This window comes from Pleurodeles waltl, chromosome 4_1 (genome assembly GCF_031143425.1).
Source record: "Pleurodeles waltl isolate 20211129_DDA chromosome 4_1, aPleWal1.hap1.20221129, whole genome shotgun sequence".
Lineage (NCBI taxonomy): Eukaryota > Metazoa > Chordata > Amphibia > Caudata > Salamandridae > Pleurodeles > Pleurodeles waltl.
In genome coordinates this window covers 1,012,315,379-1,012,339,843 of record NC_090442.1, presented here as the reverse complement: position 1 = coordinate 1,012,339,843, position 24,465 = coordinate 1,012,315,379, and the positions used below count along the sequence as shown (strand labels likewise).

At 42.0% G+C, this 24,465-nt stretch overlaps 1 protein-coding gene across 3 annotated transcripts in view; it reads right to left on the bottom strand.

Annotated features, from left to right (window-relative positions):
- Positions 1 to 16,258: 16,258 nt before the first annotated feature.
- The window catches only part of NDUFA5 (NADH:ubiquinone oxidoreductase subunit A5), a 69,927-nt gene continuing 61,720 nt past the window's right edge, over positions 16,259 to 24,465 (bottom strand). For all 3 annotated transcript variants that reach the window (XM_069229882.1, XM_069229881.1, XM_069229883.1), the window contains exons 4-5: positions 21,251 to 21,316; positions 16,259 to 16,485 (exon numbers count right to left, since the gene is read on the bottom strand). In XM_069229882.1, the coding sequence (XP_069085983.1) occupies positions 16,384 to 16,485; positions 21,251 to 21,316 (168 nt within the window). In that variant the 3' untranslated portion in view covers positions 16,259 to 16,383. The remainder of the gene's footprint in view (positions 16,486 to 21,250; positions 21,317 to 24,465) is intronic.

Here is a 24,465-nt window from a genome sequence, read left to right as displayed (position 1 = left end):
CTTCTGCTAAAAGTAGCTAGATTTGACCTCTTATCGGGACTGTCTGGAGCATCTCCAAAAGTAGTAGGATGAATCAGGATGTGGCGCAGGGTTGGGTGGCGTGTTTAAAAATTTATTGAAATAATAATAAAATGAAAACTTACCTCGCTTCACCCCGTGCTGCTAACCTCTTTTGTCTCGTTGTAGGCACAGGCTCCCAGCCTGCCTTGCAGCCAGTTCTTAACCTGCTCAAAGCAGCGTCAGGATTGTCTGGGAGCTCCCAGACAGACTGGGAGCCTATGCAGGCCCTCTCTAGCCCAGCAATACAGTGTCGGGCTGAGAGAGCCTACTGCGTTGTGTTTGGAAGGCCAGAGACGGTCAAACATACATGCGCACTGAGGGGAGTGGACACTGCACTCCCCTCACTGCTCGCCGCCCCCATGGACCCGCCCGATTCACAACTATGTTTATCATCAGTTTGTGAAAGGTTTTGCAGCTACTGCTCCTGGTTGGGGAGGGGGGAGGTGATGCTCCTCCGCCCTAATGGAGGAACCGCCCCTGAAGACAAAATTACAAAGAAAGGGAGCACACTGCCTACACTCCAGCAACAAAGTCCAACCCCAATGCATCATGGTAAATGCAGTCGAATTCGTAGTCCATTTAGAAAGTAGTAAAGTCTTTCACCTCCGTATATCCCTGTACACGTGTTTCTGGGTTTAGCCTGTCATCAGCAGGGAGCAGCATGGTATAGGGGCTTGCTTGAAATGCCGCCAAATGTCTTCTCAGGGTTATGTACCACTCACGGCGCACAGGTGCCTTCCAAGGCTCGTCAGCCGTGGCTCAAGGGAGCCGTCTTAAAGACAAAACCGCCCCTGCTAAAGGAGCTGGGTTAGTAAGCATGGTACTTCATAACAAAGGTGGGCAAGTCAGCACATGTATTGGTAGAGCTGAGGAAGTGTCTGGCTAGCCACTAAGAACCAAACCTCAAACCAAATGACCGGTCAGATGAGCTACACAAAACGTAATGTAAAAATATGACAAACGCTTCAAAATTCAGAACAAGTTTAACATTTGAACATATGCGATTGCTTTAATTTGGTACTGATGGCATGCAAAACCCATTCAACCCTTTTCCAAAGTGCCTTGATTGATTCAGAGAGGTGTAGTCCGTAGACTGGCTTTGGTGCATCCACTGGACTTCTCTCAATCCAAGAAGTCAAAGGTGGCAAGTTCGAATAACAGAAATGTAGAACAACTTTGGTCCCAAAAGAATGACAGACAATGAAGTCTCCACCTTAAAGATTTATTTTAAGGATTTTATGCATACAGAAGTTAATTCAATGTAGTCAAAATCAGTTAATAAATAAGTTAGGGTGCAAAGGTCAGTTAAAGTACAGAATCAGTCAAGATCTCAGTAACATTCATAACATCAAATTATAAAGTGGGGAGAGATTCACCTTCTAAAGCAAGTGGAAAGGGGCTGTCTGCCACATAGGAAATCACACACTTTATGGGGTTCGAAACAAAGGATTTCATATATTCAATACAGTAGTGCATGGTTTACAGGCTCTAAACCAATCCAAACAAAGTAAAGGGAAACATTTACAACATATTTCTCATAATTCTACAATATGGAGCTTCTCAGGAGCAATTGTCTTCACATGAATCAGAAAAGGTAAGTTAAGGCGTGATTCTCCCAGGGACGGCTAGGGTTAATCTTGAATGTGTACACTTTACTCAGTAGTCTGTGAAAGTGTTTGTGTTTTTCTGTGGGGCACAATTGATAGTATTCTAGTGATCCATGAAAAAATGCAAAAGTCTATTCAAATAATACAATTAAACGTCACAGAAAAGGTGACATCTAGGGTCTAGTTTGCCTTACGTTTGCTCAAGTATTAATTTTCATTACTGGAAAACATTACATTTGACAAAACAGGTATATCCACCCCCATTTTCAATCATTATAAATTTGATTTCTGGAAAGTTCACGGAACAGTCGTCATCAGCTCTGAACTTTTCCATCTTGTTTCCTCCAGCTCTTTCATCTCAGTGTATAAGTGACTTTGTAATTCCTGTAATTTAACATCGATCCACTTTTTTTTTATCCGCTTTGTTGCTGATGGAATCTTTTCTCCTAATGCTATCACACCCTTTGATAAAATTATCCTACAGAACTATAAAGAACAGGAAAACACATGCTGCTCCGATTGGTATGATCAGTATAGTGATCAAAATTCATTTAAAGATTCCTCCACCTATGATTCCCAACCACTCACTTAACTCTGAAAATCCTCTCACAGTTGAACTAAACACAGAAGATACTCCTTCCCAGATGCCAGTTCATCATGCTCCTTTAGTTCATGCATGATGTTCCAAATATTCATCACAAAGTTATTAATCTCGTTATATAGTTTAGGGATATAAACACAGCATTCTCTTGAGGGTATTACTGAATAAACTCTGCCCTCCTTTTCATGTTTCATGTCTAAAGCAACTCGGTTCTGGATGATCATAGACCTGATTGCAAGATGCTCCTTGTAAAGCTAACCTGTCTACCAAAGTTGACAGCTTTTTGATCTTCACAACATTTAAGGCTACTCCTACTGAAGGAATTAATGCTCCAAAACTAATTTTGCTTCTGCTCAGATAAGTGCCATTCCTTTCTTCTAGATTGTTAGTATGATATATCCTTTAAAAAAAGCAAAGCTGCACAAGTACCTACCCAATTAGAAGGTAACTGGAAATAAGCGGATTTACCACACACATCATATACTCCCCATATGATAATTCTATGTCCTGCCAACACATTGTCCTTCACTGAGTATTTCTAGTCACACTCACTCCACCCCACTGTTTCTTCTGGCTTGTTTCCTTATTGTTCTTTAACAATGATTGTTTCCCTCTCTTTGCCAAGTAAAATTTAACTTTGGGTGTAAATTGTTCTTCCTATCTTTCTACTTTCCTCCTTTTGATCCTTCCTTGACTCCCTCTACCACAGGTTCATTTTCCTTTCTTATCCTTTCATTTAATTCCTCTACAAAGTTCCCCTCAGTATGATTGATTGTGCATTAAAGCTCACATTCATCTGGGTTAGTTAGGTTAGAAAGTGCAAGAGGCAAGAAAAGTTTCACCATGTGCTCTGGTTTACTCATCCACTTATGATTGTTTGAAAATTGAGAGATGTGATTTGCCATCCATATGTACATATTCAAAGGATTGATGACAGGCACATTCTTTAACAGCAACTCATAATCAGAACAATAAAGCTTAATCGAGACTTGTTGCGAAAACAGTCAAGAACACACTAAAAGAAAATGCATAGAACAAAGGAAGATGAAAGTAGGTCAAACCCTCTGCTACAGACGTGGGAAGATAGGAAGAAACAAATCAACTTCCTCTACACACCAACTTTACGTAATCAGCAAGCATTTGGAAACGGGCATTATGGCCAAAAAATCTTTCAAAATTCTAACAATGCACAATTCAACCTTCTAGGTTTTCTAGTTTAATCTCTACTGTTTGATTCACTCTACTATGATTAGGTGAGGCATTTCCCTCCAACAAATAGAAATCTAACAGCAAGCCAACAACGGGAATTACTAATATATTAGCCAAAACTACTAGAGCAATTGTACAGCACTTCTTTCCATGTTAATCTCATTACAGATCAAGGCGGAAAGGAATATCAATCCTTTGCTTCACTTCAGTCCTTGCTAGTTATCTTCTTCCTACCCTACTATCTCTACCCTATCTCAAAATATTTGAGGTAGTTGTCTACATCAACCGGAAGCCAATAGGCTCTACTGTTTTGTTACTGTTGGCCTAAAGTATATTGTCTTGGCTCCTTTCTTCCCCAACAACATTCTACAGGTTTCTTGTGTCTTTTGTCTCCTCCATTACCATCTCAGAGTTCATGCTGGCTAGTCAAAATCAGTCTGGAAATCATCTGAATCAGCCTCACTCCTCAAAACGCAAGTCCAGTCAGGACCTCAATATTTTCAGTTCGGTTTACTTATTCGCTTTGTTTCAGGTTGATCCAAGTCACTCTCACTAAGTTGTTCTTCTTCTTTGTCTTCCTCTTCTTTAGAGCTCTATCCTCTATAATAATCTCTGGCCTCTTGACTTTGTCAGTATGCTTCTCTTGCTTTTAGTTCTTGGTCATTTGTCTTCATGATGCTTGTTTTCTTTTGTGATTCTGGTCACTACAAACTCATGAGACACAGTTTCACCCAGATTCTGAGGTTTCTCTAATGCTTCTCCTGCATAATCTTCGATCAGCTGTGCACTTGTACCTTCTTGATCTGTCTCTGTTTTACGTGTGTCATTGAAATCACGACAGATGCAAAGTTCCAATCTTGATTCTCAAGTTTCGCTCCGTACTGGGGACTCTATGATTCCACTGAAATTCTGTTCTTGTAGTGGTTAAGATGAGCGCCACTACAAACCCTCATGTCAGGACTTGTCGTCTTCTGATGCTTTAAATCGAGCTGGACTTGAGGAATTACTGGATATTGACTTCAGCTCCTTCTCTGCTCCTCTCGCTCTTTACATAAGTGAAGCATTGTTCCAGTTTGGTAAGACCGCACACTTCACAGTGGTATTGGTTATAAGGATGACCTGGTATATGGCCCTCTCTAAAACACCTCCAAGCATTACTTGCAAATGTGCTTTTTCACATGAACCCAACCTCCAGGGCTAAACCCCTTGCATGGAGCAGATCTCACAGATGGTGTCATCAAGTCAAGGTGGTGAAAGATAGAACACACCACATCAGCAGTCCTTTGCTATATTAGAGAACTATGTCATCAGTAATATTCACAAGCGCAGCTGCAGGAACAGAGGGGATTTTCATGGCTCTCCCAATTGTTACTTTGTTGGGGGGGTAGACATCTTCTCTTATATGGAGTGACTCGAATGCCCTTGGTTATACCTGTGCTGTGATCTTCCCCCTAACCTTTTGCCTTCCTCCTCCTTTTTTTCGGACCTCGTTTTGCTGGTATTAGGACTCTGCACACTTTACCACTGCTAACCAGTGCTTGTGCTTTCTCCACTAACCACAATAATATTGGCTTATCCTCAATTGGCATATTTAATTTACTTGCAAGTCCCTGGTAAAGTGCACTTAATGTGCACAGGGCCTGTAAATTAATGCTACTAGTGGGCCTGAAGCACTGATTGTGCCACTCACTTAAGTAGCCGTTTAAACATGGCTCAGACTCACCATAGCAGAGCTGTGTGTGCAGATTAAACTGCCATTTCAACCTGGCCAAATAAACCTTTTGCCAGGCTCAAACCTTTATTTTGAATACATATAAGACACCCCTTGGGTAGACCCTAGACAGCCCAGAGGGCAAGGCACAATGTATTTAAAAAGCAGGAAATGTACTTTTGAGCTTTACATGTTGTAATAGTGAAAAACCCTTACTTTGGTTTTTCACTCCTCCAAGGCCTATTTCTCACACAGGATAACATTGGCGTTGCCTTATTGAATTTTATAAGTGTAATTTACAAATGGGAAGATAGAACTTTCTAAAGTTTGGTGTCTCTGGAATTAAATTTAAAATCCTAGCTTATGTAAAGTCTTGATTTTAAATTGAAATTCTGACAATGCCACTTTTACAATGTTGGCATTTTCTTGACTTAGCTAATTGTTGCCTGCAGCCGGTCTCTGGTCATATGATTGGATGTAGTTGGCAGTTGGGCTTTGTGTATTCCTTCTAGACAGCCACACACAATGGGAGCTTAGGTGTGACTTGATGGGCCATCTTTGGCAGGAAGGGAGGGAGGAGGAGGGCACAGCCTCACTTACAACTGAATAGGCTATGCCCTGTCCACACACAGAGGGCCTAACAACCCTGTATTTTCAGTCCAGCCTGCTTGGAGCCTGAGCAGGGGAGGCAGGGATTTCTTGCACTTCATAGCCACTGTCTAGACTTTTCTCCCACCTTCCAGAACCAGGGCATCGGGGTATAAATACTGCACCCCAGATACACCACTTCAGTACACTTCTGGACCTGTGGATGCTCTGCCAGGAAGAAGGACTACTGTGCAATTTAAGGACTGCACTTTGCTGGACTCCTTTGCTGTGCAGACCTGCTGCCCTCTTGCCTTGGTGAGAAGGACTGGACCTGCATCTCTTGAACCCAGAATTATTCTAAGGGCTAGTTGGCTGGCCTCCAGATCTGAAGCCTCAGGGAAATAACAGGTTCCCAACAACCTTGCATCTGCACGACTCTGCCATCTGTGAGTCTACCCTGCCAAGTAATGACACCCTGCCCCTAGACCCTTGGCAATGAGCCTAAGTTGCTCGGTCAGCTTTTGAATCCACAGGATGCCAACGCATCTCCTCTGCTTTGCTGCACTACCCCAAGCAGAACCGATGCAACTCCCCCACTGCGTGGATGGGACACATTGCTAAGACTCACATTTGCACCACAGCCCAAATCGCCTTGTGACCATGCAGTACTAAATCCATTTAATTATTCAAAATGGCATAGTATTGCTTATGAGAAAATACAATGATGGGTGTTTGAGGATTTGGATGCCAGTGAATGATTTGAACTCACACTTGGTGAATATTTACAAATATTTTTCCAATCTATTCCTACTATGGAAATGGTTGGAGATGTTCTCCTTTTATGGAGTACAAGATAATCCTTTTGGAACATGAAGATGGGCCTGGAGCTCTAGCAAAAATGAGGTGTAATCCTGGAAAGGGTTTCTCCAAGAGCATATATATTTTCCTGGAGGAGGAAAAAGGCAATTGCAAATACAAGGTCTTCATTATTAAGAAAAAGACCAATTGTTTGGTCGACACTTTTTATTTTAACTAGTTCCTGTATTTCCCTTCATTCTTCTCTTCCTATTGTGAGAGATGAAAACTGAGCCTAACATTAGGGGTACTCTGAAAACCATCCTGACTGCTTGCACAAAGATTTAACAGAAGCATCATAGACCTTGATTCACCAAAGTGCTAGGGGTAGGAGAAATAACTTCTCTCCCTCAGTGACATCATATGACTTGTCATCACAGGACTGACTTCACATTACCTCTGACTGTCACCTGGTTGTGTTAGACCGGCTCAAAGTCAAAATTTAAGGCTGACTGCAATGGAGCACAGGCTGGATTGAGGACCAAGTTAATCCTGGTAGAAAGTTTACCTTCTCACTTAGAAACCTTTAGAGTGTAACAGTGGTCACTGGTGGGTCGTCAGAGGGGCAAGCTGGATCAGAACCGGGGCTTGACAAAGGTAGGTTGCTAAAAGGTGGGGTCCCAGTGTGGTCATCAATGAAGGCAGTAAAGCAAGCGGGCAACGTTTGAAGAATTTGCCTGGGAAGGCTCAGTGTCATTCAGATGCTGTTCGGCATGGGTCCCGATGAAGCCCTCTGAAAGACAGATCTGTTTAGGTGGGGCAAACCAGCTGGGACCTACTTTGCAAACTCAACTGTGTGATTTACTGCACACCAGAAAGTGTGGAGATGGAAACACAGGCATCATAAAATCCTGAGAATCTGTAATTAGGCTGTATATACCCTCTCTACCTCTTGATTTAAATGAAACTGTTGTGCCACACACTTGTTGGGTGTGCGCTGTCTGTTTTTCATTCAGATAGGAATGTGAAGTTTCCAGTGTCACATTCCTCAGTCACGTTTGATCCTGTTTCCACTACACTTCCTGGTTGTCACAAAGCAGTTGCAGCAGTCAGTTTAAGTATCCACTAGAGTAAGAGCATTGTAATGGACCATCTGCTCATAGTAATGGTCCCCCACTCGACTGAGATCCCTATGCCTTGTAATTAAACTCAACACATAGTCTTTTCACTCAATAGAAAAAAAAATATTTTGGCTGCTGAGAATGGCTGAGAACTCACAACTCTTTTGCCCACTCTTGAGGAAGGTGAGGAATGCAAATTGGACCACAACAGTATTAATGTACCCAGTTAAGCATGAAACCAAAACTAAATATTTTAGATGTACCCCTATTAGTACCTGAGCACACATTATTGTTGGTGGTTCTTTCTTGTGAGACAGATGTGGTATTTTAAAAGCAGCTTATGTTGTCTGTACAACAAATGGAACAGTGGAAGTATCCTACTTGCGTGATTTAACCACTAAAGAAGTTGCTGAATTGATGGCTCTGCCAAGGTCATGCTGTACATCTGATGAGTTGAGAATTACCATTTACACTGACTGCCAGTATGGATTCGTGTAGTTCAGGACTTCAAAAAGCTGTGGTTACAGGGAGCGTTTCTGATCTCTTCTGGTTCCCTGATTCAAAACAGCCTGCATATTAGGAATTTGTTGGATGTTCTCCAGTTGCCAAAGGAAATAACTGCAACGTGATGTGGTGTGATGCTAGGTGGCTTCCATCTTTTGTACACATGAGGCCAAGACGAAGCAGGACACACGCTAACATGAAGTGCTAAAGGAGCAATTATGCACAAAAAATAGTTTAATGAGGTCAGTGGGGGAAACCAATGAAAAGCAAGGGTATAGAAGAAATACTCAAGCAGCAAGACAAATGCAAGATTAGGGAGAAAAACTATCCTGCAAAGAGCAAGAGACTGAGGTAGATAAAGTCATCCAAACATGAGCAAGTGAACCGAAAGCTCACTTTATGTAGGATTGGAATGTAACTGTATTTAGCGAGACCTTAAAATGACAAAGGTCGAATCATGGATGTTATTACCGTCTGTATGGAGCAAACCAAAAACCGAGTGGAGTAAGTTAGACAATGAAAATTGGTACTGCCTGCATTACACAGAAGACTTTTAGTTTACAACGTTTCTACCATGACCACGTTGAGTACCCGCCAGCTGTAGGATTCCCAACTCTCTCATGGTGCGTGGGGGAGTGCCAGTAAATGCACATCTGAAGGAGGAAGCTGTCTTGTAAGGTTATCAGATGTGTAATTCATCTGGTGGTGCAGAGTAGCAGGTTTCTACAGCCATTGCAGTCCAAAGGATGTTTACAAAGAAAGCTGAGGCCTGAGAAAGTATAGAAAAGCGATGACAATAAATGCAAAAACACAGCTTGTTGGAGATTCACAAGGTACTGTGATGGAAGAGGTATAGATCATTTTAAACTGAGGACCCATAATAGAAGCGTTGGACCACAAGGCCTATATAGAGCATTAGCGAAATACCTAGATCTGTTTGAGAGCTAAAAGCTGAGGAGGGACTGCAGACTAATTCAAAGGCTTCATGTTGCAGAAGCAAGATCTTAGAAGTGCAGAGAACATTCCTATTCAAAGTTTAGAGCAACATGTGTAAGATCAAGCTCTTTTACTCTGCTTTCACCTTGGGGATGGAGTACGTGTGCCAGGTGATTGTGATAATAGTGTGTGCATTTCTGTATTTAAAGTGATAACATCTAGCGAGGTGGCATTGTTACTTCCTATCCTCAAAAACAGTACCACTGTCAAATCCCCTCTATTCCTTGGGTGCTACTGAGGTCACGTCTTGCCCTAAGAAGCAGGTAAATGGGTAAGAATTCTTGTTTTGGAGTAGTCCACAAGAGATTTCAAGGGGGTGTTAAGGTATTATTTTTGTTGCAGGAGCTAGTATGCCCAGTCTCTTCCTCTCCTCCAGGATCTGCTTGTAGGAATCTGTTTTGCATCACTAATGACCGAGCTAAAACACACTTGCACTGACAAAAATCTCTGGAATGAGCTTCTTAGGCTAAGGAAGACATTTATTAATTCATTTCGCAAGGTTTGTAAAGAAAGGTCAGCATGCTGATAACGCACATTTAAAAATGGTCACAGCAATTAAATGAAAACATGTACAAATGATTTTACACTGCAATATACGCAGCAAATATATGTATATGTATTATAATGCAAAGCAAATAATGAATTAAAAAGTATGCATCACCATGAGGCACGGGCACATCTGCTTCATCTCCCTATCAGCATCAGATCGCCAGATCCCAGAATCGACCGCGGAGAGAGAGAGAAATCAATTATCCTCATGGGAAGGATGACACACCTCAGCATCCTCAGGCATGTCTGAGATCTGAATCACTCCCGGTCCATCTGGTCTCAGCCTCTTATACTTTGAACAAATGAGAGAGGAGAATTCTAGAAACTCCCTCCTCATAAGTTTATTATTCAGAAAATGCTGAATACTTTAGGCCAGCTTTGAAAGGAACACGTCAGGACTTGGCCAGAATCCCAAGGTGCCCCTTCAAAACAAAACCATTCCCTGTCATCCTAGTACATTCTTATCAGCCTAAGTCCTTGGTGAGAAAAGAACACGCAAAATAAAAACATGAGCACATTGTATAACGTGAGCATGGAAAATTACTTGCAGCTTTTAACGTGGCAGTTAATAGGCAAAATGAAGTTGGTGGTCACTAATGTGATGGTGTGCTGCTAGGCTAAGTGCAACGAGGAGTCAGTGGTCAAAACACAAATATAACAGTATCATTTCTAAATCACTTTAGGTATTGGTGGGTGGATGGCTGTTCTCTCCTGTGCTGTCTCCACATGGCCCAGGTGTGTCACATAGTCTCACTGCAAGCATAAAAGGCTTAGAGAGAGTGGGGCAGGCCTGAGCATGTACCTACAGCTGCAAACTAAAACTGGTCAATGATGTTTCCTTGTGCTGCTTGACTCAACATCAACTTCAGCATTACTACATTCTTAGCTAGAAGAGAGCTTTGGGGGAGCCAAGGCACAAAATATATTTTTGCTTCAACCTGTTACCTCAAAGCCATCACATCCACTGTTTATTTGTTTTATTTCTATTTTTTTTTTTTTTTTAGAGCTGAGGAAGGCAGCTTGAATTATCATGAGGTGGGGAGCATGGACAAGAAGGTTCTGAGCTTACTGTAGTAAGCACCATCCAATATCTTGGTGAAAAGAAACATGAGTTCCTTCAGTAGGGAAAGCAAGAGACAACTGAGCGTGGGATGGCTGACCGGCTAAACATGAGTAGGGGACAAATCTTCCCAAGATTGACCCATATTCATTGAAAAGCTCTTCTAGGGTGCTTGAGATGAAGACTATGTACTAACAAGAAATACAGGTGGTTTAGCAGATATTAGCAATAGTGTTTATTTTAGGCCTGAGCTTCCCTCGACTGGATTGCAAACTTCAAAACAATTAAATTGGCTAAACCCTGGTTAAAAGTCACAAAGTACATTACAATCACCCTCTTTATCCTGGAATTCATAAAACAATAGTTGTTGCGAAAATGACAGTATGGAATAGGGTTCACTTAGGCTTCTAAGGAATCTCCACTCATTCAGAAAGGGCAGGTTTACACTGTCCCCCTAATAAGTGATTTATAAAGGGTACGAATGGAACCCCTTGTTCCTCTTAATCCGAAGACATGACTAACTGCCACCAAAGATCATACGATAACGAGAAGCTTCCCATGAGCTTGGCTAATGCCACACGGAACTCACAACACTTGGCCAAGACTGAACATTGCTGTGGCAGTACCAAAGAGTATTTCACTAATATCACAAAACCATTGGACAAGATATTAAAATGCAAGCCAGATACCATATTCAGCTTGGTCAAGACCATACAGGCTGGCCTCCGGCCTTATCTCGTTGACTGAAAGCCATACCACAGTGGCCCAAGACCGCATAGCCCTGGCCCACCTCAGCACTGGAGTGAGATTGCACTGTGCTAGGCTAAGATCGCTAAATGCTGGCTAAATATCACGCAGGGCGTACCTGCTATCACAAAGGAGTATGTTAAGATCAAACGGCAAAGGCCCAATCTCGCATTATGCTTGGCCACTTTTCACAGGGTGCTGCACAAGATACATTCCTCTTAACCTATTACATTTCTACTTTGGATCCTGCCACATGTACATGAGGAGCCAAATCACCTTCTCCCTTTAAAAACAACTGACTGCACAGATGTTGGGGGGCTCCCTATCTGGCCATCAGTTGGCTAACATAAGGGTGGCCCCATCATATTAGAGTTCAGTGGGAAGGTGCTATTGAAAGGGAGAGGAATCATCTGCACAAGGGCAGTAGGATCTGGGGGCTTCTACCTGCGATACTTTCAATTTTGTTAGTGTGAATTCAGTATTTTAGGCTGATATACGCCCACATTCCTATATATAATGAGTATAGATTGTCCACATTGTTTTATATATTAAGTATCGATTGCCCTCCATATTATCGGTTTCTGCTCGGTTTGGTATATTGGTCAAAGCAAACTACTATCATGTTACAATATATTGCGTATTGTTTGTGTTATGCTATCCTTTTTTTTGTATCCACAGCATAGCATCCAGTAATGCAGCTCGTAACAGAAGAGCCAGAATTTTTGTTCTCGTACAAGTTTGTGACATTCTATGGCTTTAAAGTACTGCTTTCAAACAAAGGCAATCTATTTCCGCTTGTGATTCGTTGCATAATACACTGGATTGAACGAGAAGCTCTGTGTCTGATAAAGGTTGGACTTGGTGTTCACAACACTTTGATATTTTGTTTCACCGCTTCTTAAAGGTCACATGTCACACTCTTGACAAAGAAATCAACGAGGGAAATTCTAGGATTTCAACAGAAGTAAACAGTTGCATTTCTTTCTGAGAAAACATGAACGTCCGGGTATACTTACAAATGTCATGCAAATACTTGGATTTAATTTGTATTTATTGTATCCAAATAAAAATGCCAAAGTCAGCAGGATATGTTTCACTTTATATTGTGCTTGCATTACTAATTGCATATTTCTTTTTATTTGAATACATTTCTCAAATACCTCATGTTTCAAAATATGCTGAAGTATGTAATCAGCCAAGGTACTGGTTCAAAGGAGACAGTGCTCCATTTATGATATAACTATAACCAAACCTTTCCTCCAAGTAAGCTAGCTACTCAACTAAAGCACCTCTCCAACTGAGAAACTGCTTTAACCCCACAGCTCTTCCAACTGAGTTCATTCAAGTAAACCGCAGTTGCCATTGGGCTATTGCTCCCAATGAACCACCACTCCAACAATGCAAATGCTTGAGGTGAACCATCTCAATAAGTGAGCTTTTGCTCCAAGTTAACAAATGCTTTATGTAACTAAACCACTTCTCCAAATAAGCTACTCCTCTAATAAAACCACTGCTTCAACTGGACTACTGCTTCAACCAACCCACTGCTCCAACCGAGCTGCTATTTTAACTGATCACTAATCCAATTAAATCAATGCTTTAACTTAACCACTATTACAACTGCACTACATTTTCAGACTACTGCTGTGTAGTGGAAAAAGTGTATCAACAAAGATAACACTTCTTATAATTCTTACAATAATGGACTACAAAGGCTACTAAAAAAGTAAAAATACTGCAGACTTACTAAAACAACCAAATCTTTAACAAAGTCTATTGTAATACCCCACTCAGGGGCATCAGCGGGCAGACAGGGGCTACTGGGCCCAAACCATTGTGGTTTGAGGTAGTTAGCCTCCGACGTCCAGGGGTCCGTCCTACCTTGTGTCTGCAAACTGGGTCGTGTACTGCCCTTTCCACACTCGACTCTCAAGGCAGTGAAAAGCGAGCTGTCACAGGCCTCTCAGGGAGGTTATTTAGGAAGCAAGATATTGATCCACTTTTTAAGATTTCAGAATCAGTTTGGGCTGTCTTTCAAATTGAATTCTCATGCTCCTCTCCAGACTCAGCTTTGTGCACAATCGTGGATTTCACAGCTGGTAGCAATAGAGCTGGTTCTAACTAGACATATCCAAATCAGGGCCCAATGATGTGTGCGGTTTCCAAACTTTGCTGTCATCGGTCTACCCAAAGCTCTAATGTAGTAATCAGGTGCAAGCCCTGTCTAGAAACATTATTACCTTAAACTACTGCAGCTGCAGTCTCACCCCTTCCCATTCTACCTGGCACCTACCCAATAAAAGTACTTCGGAAGAACAAACCTGCAGCCTTTGCTAACAAGATCTTGTTTAAATTTCTCAACCCCACCCCGACCCCCACTAATTCAGAGCCTGGGTCTCCTTCTACCTACAGGAATACAGGCAATACACTTCAGTTGTCTGGGGAGGCGTCCTCATCCTCCATCTTGTGCCAGGCTAAAACTAGGGGAATCCAAGATAGATTCCCCTCGCCCCAGTACTCAGATTGTAACAACACAGAGTTCTACTACCATATATGTGCTACACGCCCATTGCACATGCGCTTCACAAACAAATGGCATGACAGTGCAAGGTTCTGGTTTTACTTAACAAACGTGCTTTACATGCAAAGAGGCAGTAGACTCGCCCCTAATTAACACAAGAGAAAATGGTTTGGTCACTCTGTACACTTAAATAACAAGGTACAATGCACCACAACTTCATGTGATAAACTCAGGACATGGACAGTATTCCAGTGCCCACTACAGTGGCATACTTGGTGCAACCTCCCAGGTCACGGAAGAGGTTCTGAACCTCTTTTTATCCGGGACAGATTCACATATTAGATTATCGTGACACCAGGACCAAAATAAAAAAGTCAGGATATCAGTGTCACATGCAGTCAGGCACTCAGGGCAAGAGTTTTCACCGTGCAGGAGACATTCCTGGCCCAGCACCAATCACCTTGTTTTTTCAATAATGAAACTGGTTAAAACACAAGAGTGCAGGTACCACCAAGACAGCAGCATAGCAATCTTTCATCACACTGAGAAAAACTACAATATGACAGTAGCAGGTCAACAGCTCCCCTTGACGTCCCACACACATTGTGCATCTCAAGCTACAGCAGTACAAGATTTGCACACAGGTACCCAGTTGGAACACATGAAATAGTAGTGAAACCTACCCCCAGATATATTCAAAGTACAACCCAAGCCACAGCTGTGCAAGCTTCCCTGAAAAGTTCGCAGCACAGTTTCCTCCATCATAGAGTCATAATTGATAGTTTACCAGCCTCTAAGTTATGTGTTATAATCAAGCTCAAATAGAGACTTTTGTAATGTCTTACAAATGCAAAGTCCGGTTAAAATTATAAATGGTTTACTTGGTAATGTCAACATAGTGGAGCGTTAAATTTTGTATGGACTTTGAATCCCTTACCAGAAGGATGTATACATTTTTAAGGGGAGATTTAATTTTGAAAGCAGCGTTCCCTGGGTCCTTCCAGGTAGCTCGCTCATGCCTTCATCTTCCTAGCCTTTAACATCCCTAGTGGATTGCCCCTCTGGGTTTTATACTTCTTTCCCCCTAAAGGCTGTTTCGGTGCCCACTGACAGGATTGCCAGATAGTCTGGAAACGGAGCCAGCTTGTTCCTACCCACGGTCCCAATTCTGATGGAAGACTGTAACAAAGCTGGGGGGACTTGGACTGCTGGTGGTGCTGATTCTGGATCTCTTGCACCTCCCATTCCAGCAAGGCTCACGGATAGGATGGGCAAGGGGTTTCTTTCCACAGAAGACTGGGCACTAGACAAAGCTAAGAAACCATTACTTCCACATGTGGTACTTGACAGGGGTACCATGGTTTGAGGAACTCAGGAGCCCATGCCACCAACACTGTTTGCAGCATTAATCATCACTGAGCTGGCCACGACTCCACAACCTTTCTCAGCCACAGGGAGGTCAGAAAGATCAGTATCGATGTACTATTGTCCATCCCAGGATATCATGCATACACCCCTCCTGAGTTTGGCTATTTTCCATGCAGAAATAGACACAGTAGGTTGGCAGGTGTTCCTTCTGGGTGGACTGATGCATTAATTTAACACCTATTATGGAATCAACTCAGGTCAACGCAGCCTTTATCCTTTCACACATAAAAAGTGAGCAGGGAGGTCGCCTGCCTCCATATCTAGTCTGTACTGACATTACAACCTGCCTAGCATTTTCAGGCTACAGGCCAAACATTACTGTCACCTGAGATTATAAGACCATGACAGCCTATCGAACACTCCCCAAACTCATACCCACGTGTACAAAAACATCATGGGGGGGGACCCCTCCTCCACCAAAGAGAAAGGGAGGGGTAAGCGTTCTACCCCCACTCACTGATGACACTAGTCAGAGGGGTAGACCCTAAATCCAAGTGAATTTCCCTAACTGCTGCTTTTGTACCTTGCCTCTTCCAGGGTTTACTGCACACCGACTTACTCTTGCTGCTTATTCTCCCTTTCATCTCGACTTCCAGGTACCACTGAGGAGCAGCAGGAGGCCCCACACGCACATACGAGTACAGACATTTTGTGAGAAAACACTGCTCCTTCGCACACCAAGAGAAAAGTAAACAATACACTTTCTTAGCAAAGTTCGAATGGAAATAAATCCAGCCAAATCAAAAGAAAACGTCTGCAAATAAGTCTGGGTATGTTTTTATTTTGAAGAATGAATCACATGAATGCACTCGTTCTGTATGTTCCTCTGGTCACAGCAGCGCACTCAAACCAATACATATATACATGAATCCTGCACTCTCTGCATTTAGATTGGCCACTTCCACTGGTTGGCAGGGGGTTCTTCAATGAGGGGCTCCCAGGGTTTCCATTCTTTCATTTTTCGTGCCAATGAGAGTTCATGCTCAGCCTGTTGACAAAATCATGCATATGAATTACATTTAATTCACTTTCATTTCTAAGAAATGCTTTAAACAAAATAGGTTTAGAAAACCAACAGTCTACCATACATAACACCCTTTAGTGCGCAGCCCTCAATGCATACAGTGATTTTATATGCCAGTACAGGTCAAATCAACCGATTAGTGAATCCCAGTTGTGACACCAAATTTCACAAATGTCCCCGGTGAACGTGCTCTAGAGTATGCATGATGTTCTTCAGAAGGTCCCTAATGTTCTTCTTACTGAGGAGCAACAACCCTTTTGATGATTTCAACCAGGAACAGAACATTATGAACTGTCCTATAATTGGACAGTCATGAACCACTAAGATTGGGCAGAGTGCAGCTGGAATACCAAGGAGCATATTTGTTAAATGGTCCATGCATAATTTACATCTTGAAAGAGTGAGCTGCATTAACATCGGTTCAGGGTAAAGTGATAAATTAAGGGTAACTCTACAAAATACAGAATGTAATGTTCCTAAGAACTTGTGTTTTTCAGGTTTAACTTGACTATTTCAAACCGAATTCTCTAAGGTGTGAGAGCGATCAAAAAACGTCAGTTAAGTCTAGACTCAGAGCAGCCCGGTGAAACTGCACAGTCAAAGGCGGTTTCCTTCCTTGTGAGTGGGCCATTAGAGAAGTTAAGGGGAGATTAGAATGTATTTGTAACTTAAAGCAGCAATAGGACTTGTTGGAGTATTAGGATACTAACACTTTTTTCGATAAATTAGGAGCTTTTACACTGAAAAGTAGGGTACGGCTCTAGGACTATCCTACAAAGTGTTGTATTTTGCTTGGGGCCCTTAGTGGTAAAGTATATGCAACATAACATGAGGCTTTTAGATTAGATGCTTTCAAATATTATAGGCCAAAAGGTACTGGACTCTAATTCTACAACATTTTTCTTTTTGAATTGTAGGAAATCTTAATTAACAAAAAGGCAAAAAAAAGGTCACGATGGACCTATGTGATAAGTAGCAAAAGGAGACAAATTCACTATAGAAGATAAGGTACTCGGTTTTATTTTTGTCATCTTGGGTGATTCTGCTTTTACGGAAAGCAAACGCAAAGAATGACCCCATGGGGCGACGATTAGCCTCATCTTTCAGATAATCGTGGAGAGCTGATTCACCTGCCCTGCTGTAGATGCCCAGGAGCCAGGCAGTCAAGTTCAGCTTCATTAGGCTGTATTGCAGGATGCTGCTTGACATCCTGAACACTGAGATCCGCAACTTGCACATAAATCGTCAGGTGGATAGGAAATGATGTGGATACCACCATTGTCATGGCCATTGAGGGGCAGCAATGGCCACTGAGGGGCTACGAGTAGCACATTCTCTCTCATTTGTTTCATTTTCATGACCACATTGGAAAAGGAGGAATTGGTGAAAAAGCGTCTAGACAACTGTCTTAACAGTTTATTAAAAGGGCATTTCCTTTGGGCTTAGGCTCTGGGAACTTGCATATGAAATTGTACCACTGTATTTGTTTTTTTCAGTGGCATAAAGATCCTGTTCCTTCCGTTCAGAGAAGTCATATTCTTGCAGTACATTGTGTTCTTTCAAGAGATGCCTGCTCAGCTGGTCTCCGGAGACCTGCAGGATGCACTTCTGATATTTAAAGATCAAGCCAGTGTTAAGTTCTCACCCTCTCACTTAGAATTACCTTGACCAGTAGAGACAATATGACGATTAAAGTCAATATCAGACAAGTTAAAATGGACTTTCAAGCTAGATGGATTGATTCAATATAGTTTTGTAGAGTGACTGTAGCCTCGTAGACCTTTTTCCAAGTGGGGTGCATTAGGCTATGTATGCACTCTAACCTTGCATCAAAATATCATTCCCATAAGACTGTGTGAGAAACAGTTTCTCGAAGCGAACTCCACACAGCATTTTCTTTCTCTGGCACCACCAAAATAATAACAGGTGAGCTGTTACTGCCAGACCCACTTTATCCTACAAACTGTGAAATGTCACATATGCACGATTACACATTACACCCAAGATGCACAAAACACAAAAGAGTGAAATACACTTTGTAATTCTTTTTCTAATCATATGACTATGCACTATTACATTAGTTCAGCTGGCTACAACAGTGGGCTCCTCCTACAACTACTGTGGGTCACTGTCAGGATCAATATTATTTATACATACATATACATAATTTCCAATATTTGGCAGAGTGACGATATACAATTATGTCCTGAAGAATGCCTAATCCTCTTTGTTAGGTCATCAGTCAGGTAGAAGTATGCAGATTCCTCTCCGATTGGGTTGTAGTTTTAGATCACTCTCACTTTTAATCCATCTTTTGGGGGCACAAAAATTAAGCCAATGTTCACCCAACCAAGAGGTAGTTTTAATCCTTCCGATCACATACCCTGCACTCTGCGTTCCTCATCCACACCACCAAATCTCATAGGGCCCTAATTACCAAAGACATTCTCAAGAGATCCTCCCTCCGTTAAAGGAGTTGGGGCCAACACCAGGAACCATTGGTCCTGGTTTGAGGAGGGACCCGATGAAAAAGCATGTCACCTAACGGTGGGTGTAGGTTACCGTCCTTAACTAGAGGACTTGCCAATAGTACAGCAATGTCCCCGTCCCCACCCCTCTTCTGTGAATATTGATCGTATCAGATTAGTGGCATAGACCTATTTGGATTAATTATCTAGAGCCCTAGATTGCTATCTGCAGAGTTGGCAAGGAGACTCTGATAAGAGTGCCTTCGTAACCCATTCTTTTAAGTACAGGCAGAAAACAATTTCTAAGACCTCAGAAAAGCTGCCAGTGGTAATTATTTGGAAAATGGGAATAGGGTTACTTGAAATTTCATTGTGCTGGTACCGGCTGCATAGTCTGAAGTGAAAACATTTCCTCAATTTATTAGCAACTGGAATATCAAAATGTGCCTTGTAAACCTTTGTTACATAATCCATTGGACTTCTGTAATCAAGAGGTAAGTTTGGTCAAGGGTCTGTTGTCTGAGTTTTTCAGCTTTGATACACTTGTTTGTGGTCATGAGATCCAATCGGATTCACAACTCCTTACTTGGACCTTTCTTCTTCACCAAGCAGTCTATGGAGCATATTCCACTGTTTTTCTTTTGCATTTGTGGCACTCTCAACCACCCTTTTCTTGATGAAAATGTACATTCAGTACCAGTTGGTGTGTCTGAACATTTAGGGTAAAAAGTTGGAAGGGAGGGTGTGGGGGAGGGGGAGAGGTAACAATGATTCAGAAATAAAACTTTGTAACTTTTCTGTGCAATAGATAGTTCCCATTTGTATTTTTGGGATACTATGCCAAGCAGAAAGGTGGTTTGTGAATAATGTGGTGCGCTGAGTTCCGGTAACTGGCTTCCAGTACTGCTAAGGGCTTTTGTTTTACTGTGGTGGATTATTTCTGTTTTTGCTAGTTAAAAGCTTGTTTTCATGTAAATGTTGCTGCTGATGCTGATCTCTTGACAGTAGATTCTATAAACCAACAAGCTGTAAAGGGCTTTCCATATGGTCTAGGCTGCAATTTAAAGACCACCTTTCTTTCTGTAATCTAGAGCAGTGGTTCCCAACCTGTGGTTCGGGGACCCCCGGGGGTTCCGCGAAGCCTCCTCAGGGGGGTTCACGACTGCTCAGAAAATTAGATAATATTAACAGATTAGGTCCCCAGCTTTCAGTAATGACTCAGTAGAGGGTCCCAGGATTCCAACAATGGTTCAGCGCAGGTACCCAGGTTCCAGTGATGATAAAGTGGGGGTCCACAGAAGTCATCTAGGCCTCAGTTCTTACCTTCTGGATCTCTTCATTTGCATGCTATCTGAAGTGTGCTGCGTAGGAAAAAAGATCATGCTTTGTCTGCTGTTAATTTGAAGACCGTGTCAAGAGAACTAAGGAAATATCTATGGGTCAACAGCTTTGCTGAATCTTTTCTGGAAGGGTCATCATTCCATACTTCAGAAATCTGCACAAGTCCTCTCTAAGGTACCAGACGATGAGGCCTGCAAATTGCCTCACTGAGATCCATAGTCAACTGGAAACATTTTAGAGGGCATGGATTAAAGGAGCCCGAGGTCAGTATGCTCCCTCAATAGACTGTGCTGGCTACATCTTTAGGGGAAGTCCTAAGGCATCCCCTTGACCCGGATATCAAACCTGCCTGCCTCAATGCAGTGCTTTGTTGTTGGTACGACATGTTTTCTGTGATCCCCCTCCCCTAGAAGACCCAGCTTAACCTCAGCAAGCTACTTTGTTGCCCATTAATATTCTAAACCAATATGTCACTCTGTGCCACTACACCAGAGTGAAAGAGCTGTTGAAGCAGCTAAATAAAAATAAAATCCCTACTGCTCAAAAACACCATCTAAAAAGGTACATGTCTGAAGACATTTTTGATTACTCGAGCTACACTAGGCATCATCCATCACCATGAAAGGAACAGTATGTGGAAATTTGCTGTGACCAAACTAGAAGTGCTACCCTAGAACATGATCATTCTGCCAAGTAGCACTTTCGAAAAGACATCCAGGATTTTCTTTTTTTAAAACCTACATGGTATAACATGCAATCCTGGCTGTTTAAGTGTGCTTAAACAGTTTTGTGTTCTTTTCACAAATTGAACAATTCAGAAAGAACTTTTTAAATATGAAAAATGAAAAGTACATTTCGAATTTACTGATTTATCTATTAATGTCTTCTTTGTAACACTGGCAAAGTGAAAAAAACATCACCTGCACAATGACTTCTTCTATTTGACCACAATTAAACCTTTCTTCCAACTTCTGCACATCTGGCTCCTGTTCAAATAAAGATACAGTAGGTTATTACTTTTCAAGTATATAAAGTAGAAATCGATGAAATGTTCCTTGAAACAGACACAGTTACATTTATTTGCAAGCACCTAGTAACACTTTTGACTTTTAAAGAGTATCATCTTCCTCTCTAAAACTGTACAAGTGACTTACCAAGTGCCCTTACAGTGGTTATCCCAAGCATCTTGACTTACAAACACAAAGGATATCTAGGTATGCAGGCATAAGAGAGATCTCAGCAGTTTCAAGTAATAAACAATAATAAAAAAGGCCTGCATACGTTCTACTGTACTCTTTCTGTGCTCTCGTACAGTGCTCACTGGATTACTGATACCAAGCATACAATCTCCCCAAAGGGCACGACCAAGGGCAATACAGACAAAAAGAAAGATAGGAATGTGGATCTGTGGAAGAAGGGGCATTTGATACTCTTAAGATAAAGATCCAACTGAATAATTTGTCCATCCTCCAGGCTCATAAGTGACTTATTAAATAATTCCTACTAAATTCGAAAGCTATACAAAACCAAACACTAGAAAAAACCTCCAAAATTGAACTCCATCTAGAGAAAGAAAGGTAATAGCTGAGGTTCATAAAGACTGGCATGGCTGAAGCAAGGCAGAACAAGATAGAACCGCTTTGCCTCCTACCAAACTATCCTCAATGTAACTGGATCAAACCAAGCAGGGCCAGCGAGACAAACACGAGCCTCCTTCCACCTCACCTCTCCCCCCACCAAAAAAAAGAATGGTTGCTGGAAAGAGGTCTACCAACATAAAGATAGGAAAAAGCCCAGTGCATCATCTCAAGAATGGCCACAACTCTGAAATATAAGAACTAAAAGTATAGAAAATCCATTTCTGAAGAACATCAAGTCAGAGTTAAACTAGGAGTCCCCAACAGGGACAGTCAGGATATAACTATATTGCACCAAAGACGAAGGTGGCTCAGCTAAAAGATAAAAAAAAAGATTTACAAGAAGTGGAAGGTACAAATGGCTACGACCATAACAAACACGGAGCACACAACAACAGCATAAAATGAAAGACAGATAACTATAGCTAGTACATTTAAACAACTACTGGACAAGCAAATTAACGGCACTACAATGGCAAAAGGTATGTGTGCTAAATATATAATACCCGGGAGTAATGCAGACAACAATGGACTTCGCAAAATCAGGTGAGGAAACAAATACAAAAAAAAACAAAATAAGGTATACAGCAGTTCAGTCAGAACCTAGGAAACAAAGAGAGACACATCAGAACAAAAACAGAATAAACTCAGTTCTCTCAATCTGCACATCAGTTTCTCCAGAAGAAATCTGTCTCCAACCCCTGAGATCGTAAACAGTGCCTCCTCAACCCCAGAAATGGCCCAGACTTCAAGAAAGAAGGGAATCTTCAAACATCATGGACACAAAACTTTGGAAAGATAAGTACCCCTGTATGCTTTACCCATGCCTCAATAAAAAGTGAATAGGAATTTTCCCTCTCTCTTTAAATGACACCAGAATGCCAGCAAAGGACACCAGGTCTCTAGAGGCCAAGTCTTTCTTCTTTCTTCACGTCCAACAGTGTGGCTTTTCTGGCAAAAGTGTTTTTGGATATTTGAATCAGTGAATGAGGTGAATAGTGGGACGCAACACCCATCACCAGCATCATAATCTTCTTATAAATAGCTGCCTGCAGCACTCTCTCATAGCATTCAGCAGAGTGCTAGATCAGCATTTTTGCTACGGTCACTTTGTTTAGCATCTGAGAACAATATACATGCTTTCCCACCCTCTGTTGCACCAAATCATCTTTAAGGGCCACACGCTCATTCAGTGTACTTGCCATCACATCAGTTGACTACGCCTCAAGAACCACAGATACGAAGCCCAGCACGTGCAACTGAGCATCCATGCTCAGGTTGTCTTAACACTCATCCAAAAGTCTATTCTCACTAAGCTTTCGACTGCACAGTTCCTAAAGGCCATTATTTCTTCAAGCACTTTGTTGTAATGCTTAAGTGAGTCATACTTGGAACCTTGCCGTCCCTGTGTTCCAGGACTTACTTCTGGAGTTGTGAGACGCTAAGGTTCTGAGAGAAAGGCGGTTGGGGAGAGCTGAGGAGTTGTAAGCTGACGGAGCACGGATCCTATCTTGGGTTGTTTTCCTGCAATAAATCCTCGTTTAACTTGCAGTGTTTGTCTTGCCATAACACTGGCGACGATCTACCAACCCTGAACCCACGGACTCGTCGGCCACTTGATTTTTGGATCTGCGTTTCCGCTTATGGTGTTTGAGACTAATTAGTCTACAAACTGAAGATTGCTGGAGGAGTACTTGAGGTACTGTGCCACAACGGAGATTTCAGTCGTATTTTATTTTTTCCTACCTCTTCCCGTGTGGAGACAGCTGTCGAAGCTCGTGCTGTGGCCGTTGTTGTCTATCGTAGCGCGCCCTCTCTCTCGTGCACCCTCGCGCCTCCTTGCGCGCATGTTTATTTGTAGAACGGGGCAATCCTGACGTCACGCGTGCCTTGGGAGAGCGGTTCAGGATCTAGACCGCTACGTGCAGAACTTGGCAACCAGTATCTTTGGTGTTTTGTGCAAGCGGTTAAAGATTTCAGGATTGATCTACAGCTAATGAGTTGTGTGTTAAACGTCCAAGCCATAATAATCTATATATAATTGTCTCTCTCTCTATCCATCGGTTTCCACAATTTCAACGAAGGAAAAAAAAAGGAAAGAGAACTCACATTTTTCTTGTTTTCTTCATTTATTTATTTTTACTTGTGTTTCGATTTAAACTTAATTTTCTTGTGCGCTACTATGGCTACACCTACTATGACAACAACCTCCTTTCTTATCTGACAAAGGTGACCCCATTCTTCCATGGAAAAGGTGGAAAAACCTTTTTGATTCTTATTTAATAGCTATTGGTGGAGAAAAATTTTCACCAGCCAGGAAACAAGCGGTTCTTCTACACAACTTGGGAATTGAAGGCAGAAATATATATGACAGTTTGGAACCTTTGGCTATTGGTGGAGCGGATGGTGAACCTAGAGATATTTTTTAGATGTCAGTGGCAATCCTTGCAGCACATTTCGAATCCAAACTTAATGTTGTTTTGGAGAGACATACATTT